At 44.2% G+C, this 1,673-nt stretch overlaps 1 protein-coding gene across 1 annotated transcript in view; it reads left to right on the forward strand.

The window, feature by feature from the left end:
- Positions 1-1,673, forward strand: part of LOC108798884 (transcription initiation factor TFIID subunit 9-like) — a 22,513-nt gene that overhangs the window by 12,322 nt on the left and 8,518 nt on the right. The window contains exon 5 of the mRNA XM_018570693.1: positions 644-757. Within this exon, the coding sequence (XP_018426195.1) occupies positions 644-757 (114 nt within the window). The remainder of the gene's footprint in view (positions 1-643; positions 758-1,673) is intronic.

The following is a 1,673-nucleotide window of genomic DNA, read 5'->3' on the forward strand; positions in this document are numbered from 1 at the left end:
GCCTTGGCAGATTCTGGATCTGGTTTACCTGGAGCCTTGGCAGATTCTGGATCTGGTTTACCTGGGGCCTTGGCAGATTCTGGATCTGGTTTACCTGGGGCCTTGGCAGATTCTGGATCTGGTTTACCTTGCAGTCGCTGGATTTAACAGCATGGCTGTTGAAGTCTAAGCTTCTCTGGGGCATCTCTAAATCTGTAATTCTATATGTGAAAAGCAAGGAAGGCTATGTATCATACAGTCTATCATCAGATGTGGAATTCATAATCTACTTTTATATTTTCGATTCGGTTTCAGAGAGCCTCTCACTTCTTGCTTAAGACCTTTTTGTACAAGGGGAAGCCTATGTAACTCCCCTTTTTGTTCCCCTGTGACTCCATGGGATCTTATTCTAGTTTTGACTGTGCAGAAACCACTGTTTAAATCCATTAGATACATTCCTATCTCTACTCTCATCCAAAAAGTGTTTTTTTCTTGTCGCCTTCACCTCTGCGAGGTGCCTGACTAAAATGACAACCTTCTATACAAAAGCACTCTATATTCCCCTTAGTGATAGGCATAGCTACTTTAATTTATACTCTCAATATGAATTCATGCTGAACATTTCATATTTAATGTATCATCATCATACTGATTTTTGTTTCAGGAACCCCTTCAGCACAAACTGTGTCTGTTTCCAAGGTTGGTGGGACACCGGTGTCTTTGGCAGGTCAGCGGTTTACAGTTCAGATCCCGACTTCACAGGCAACAGTGAAAACAGGTTAGCAAATTTCTTACACTTCTTTTCATAGTGATTAAAGGAGAACTATGAGGTGAGTGCTTTTCACTCACCTCATCTTTCTAGCCGACCTGTGACAATGAGACTGTCACAGGTCGGCTCAGTAGATCGGGAGGTGAGCGAACACATACCGGCGTTCGCTCACCTCTCGATCCTGTCACGGCTCTCTGCCGTGACAGGGGAGGGACTGGATTCCCCCCTCTCCGATCCGCCAGCGCTGACTGGCGGAAAGTACGGGGGAGGGGGCGGGTACAGCTGGCTCTGCCTCTAGATAGGCAGAGCCAGCTGTCAGTCACGCAGCTGGGCGGATCCCGGCACAATTGTCGGGATCCGCTTCAGCTGCCACGTCTCAGAGCAGCAGCTCGCGGTATACTGAGCCTAGGGTGACGGGAGGACACTAGTTTGTGCCCTCCCGTTACCCTAAGGAGAACTATGGGGAAAAGCCTTAACCCCATAGTTCTCCTTTTAAGCTATTCCTGCTTTTGGTTATTAAAAGGCTTCTTCACTTACAAGCAGTTTTCATCTACTTTAATAAATGCAAATTGCATGATAGTTAGAGCCTGTTCTAGACAGCGGCTTATTAATTAGAGTACATCGTTATAATTAGAGATCCACTGCAAATAAAAAATACATTAAAACATGCAGAGCTTGCTGTGGACCTAAGGTAGAATACAAATCCACATACACAACATTACAAGATTATCCGAAGGATTTAATAGTCTCACAAATCAGAGACTAAAGACTTAGGCTTCTAAGCATCCAGATTTAATGATGACTGTGTGAGAACTTAATCCAGAATTAACTTGAAATGGACACCAAGTAGGAGCAGATTTGTTCACTAACAGTGTTTTACTGAAAAACCCATTTGTAGTTAGATGTGACATGAAAGACAGCCATC

This window comes from Nanorana parkeri, unplaced genomic scaffold (genome assembly GCF_000935625.1).
Source record: "Nanorana parkeri isolate BGI_ZX_2015 unplaced genomic scaffold, ASM93562v1 scaffold1582, whole genome shotgun sequence".
Lineage (NCBI taxonomy): Eukaryota > Metazoa > Chordata > Amphibia > Anura > Dicroglossidae > Nanorana > Nanorana parkeri.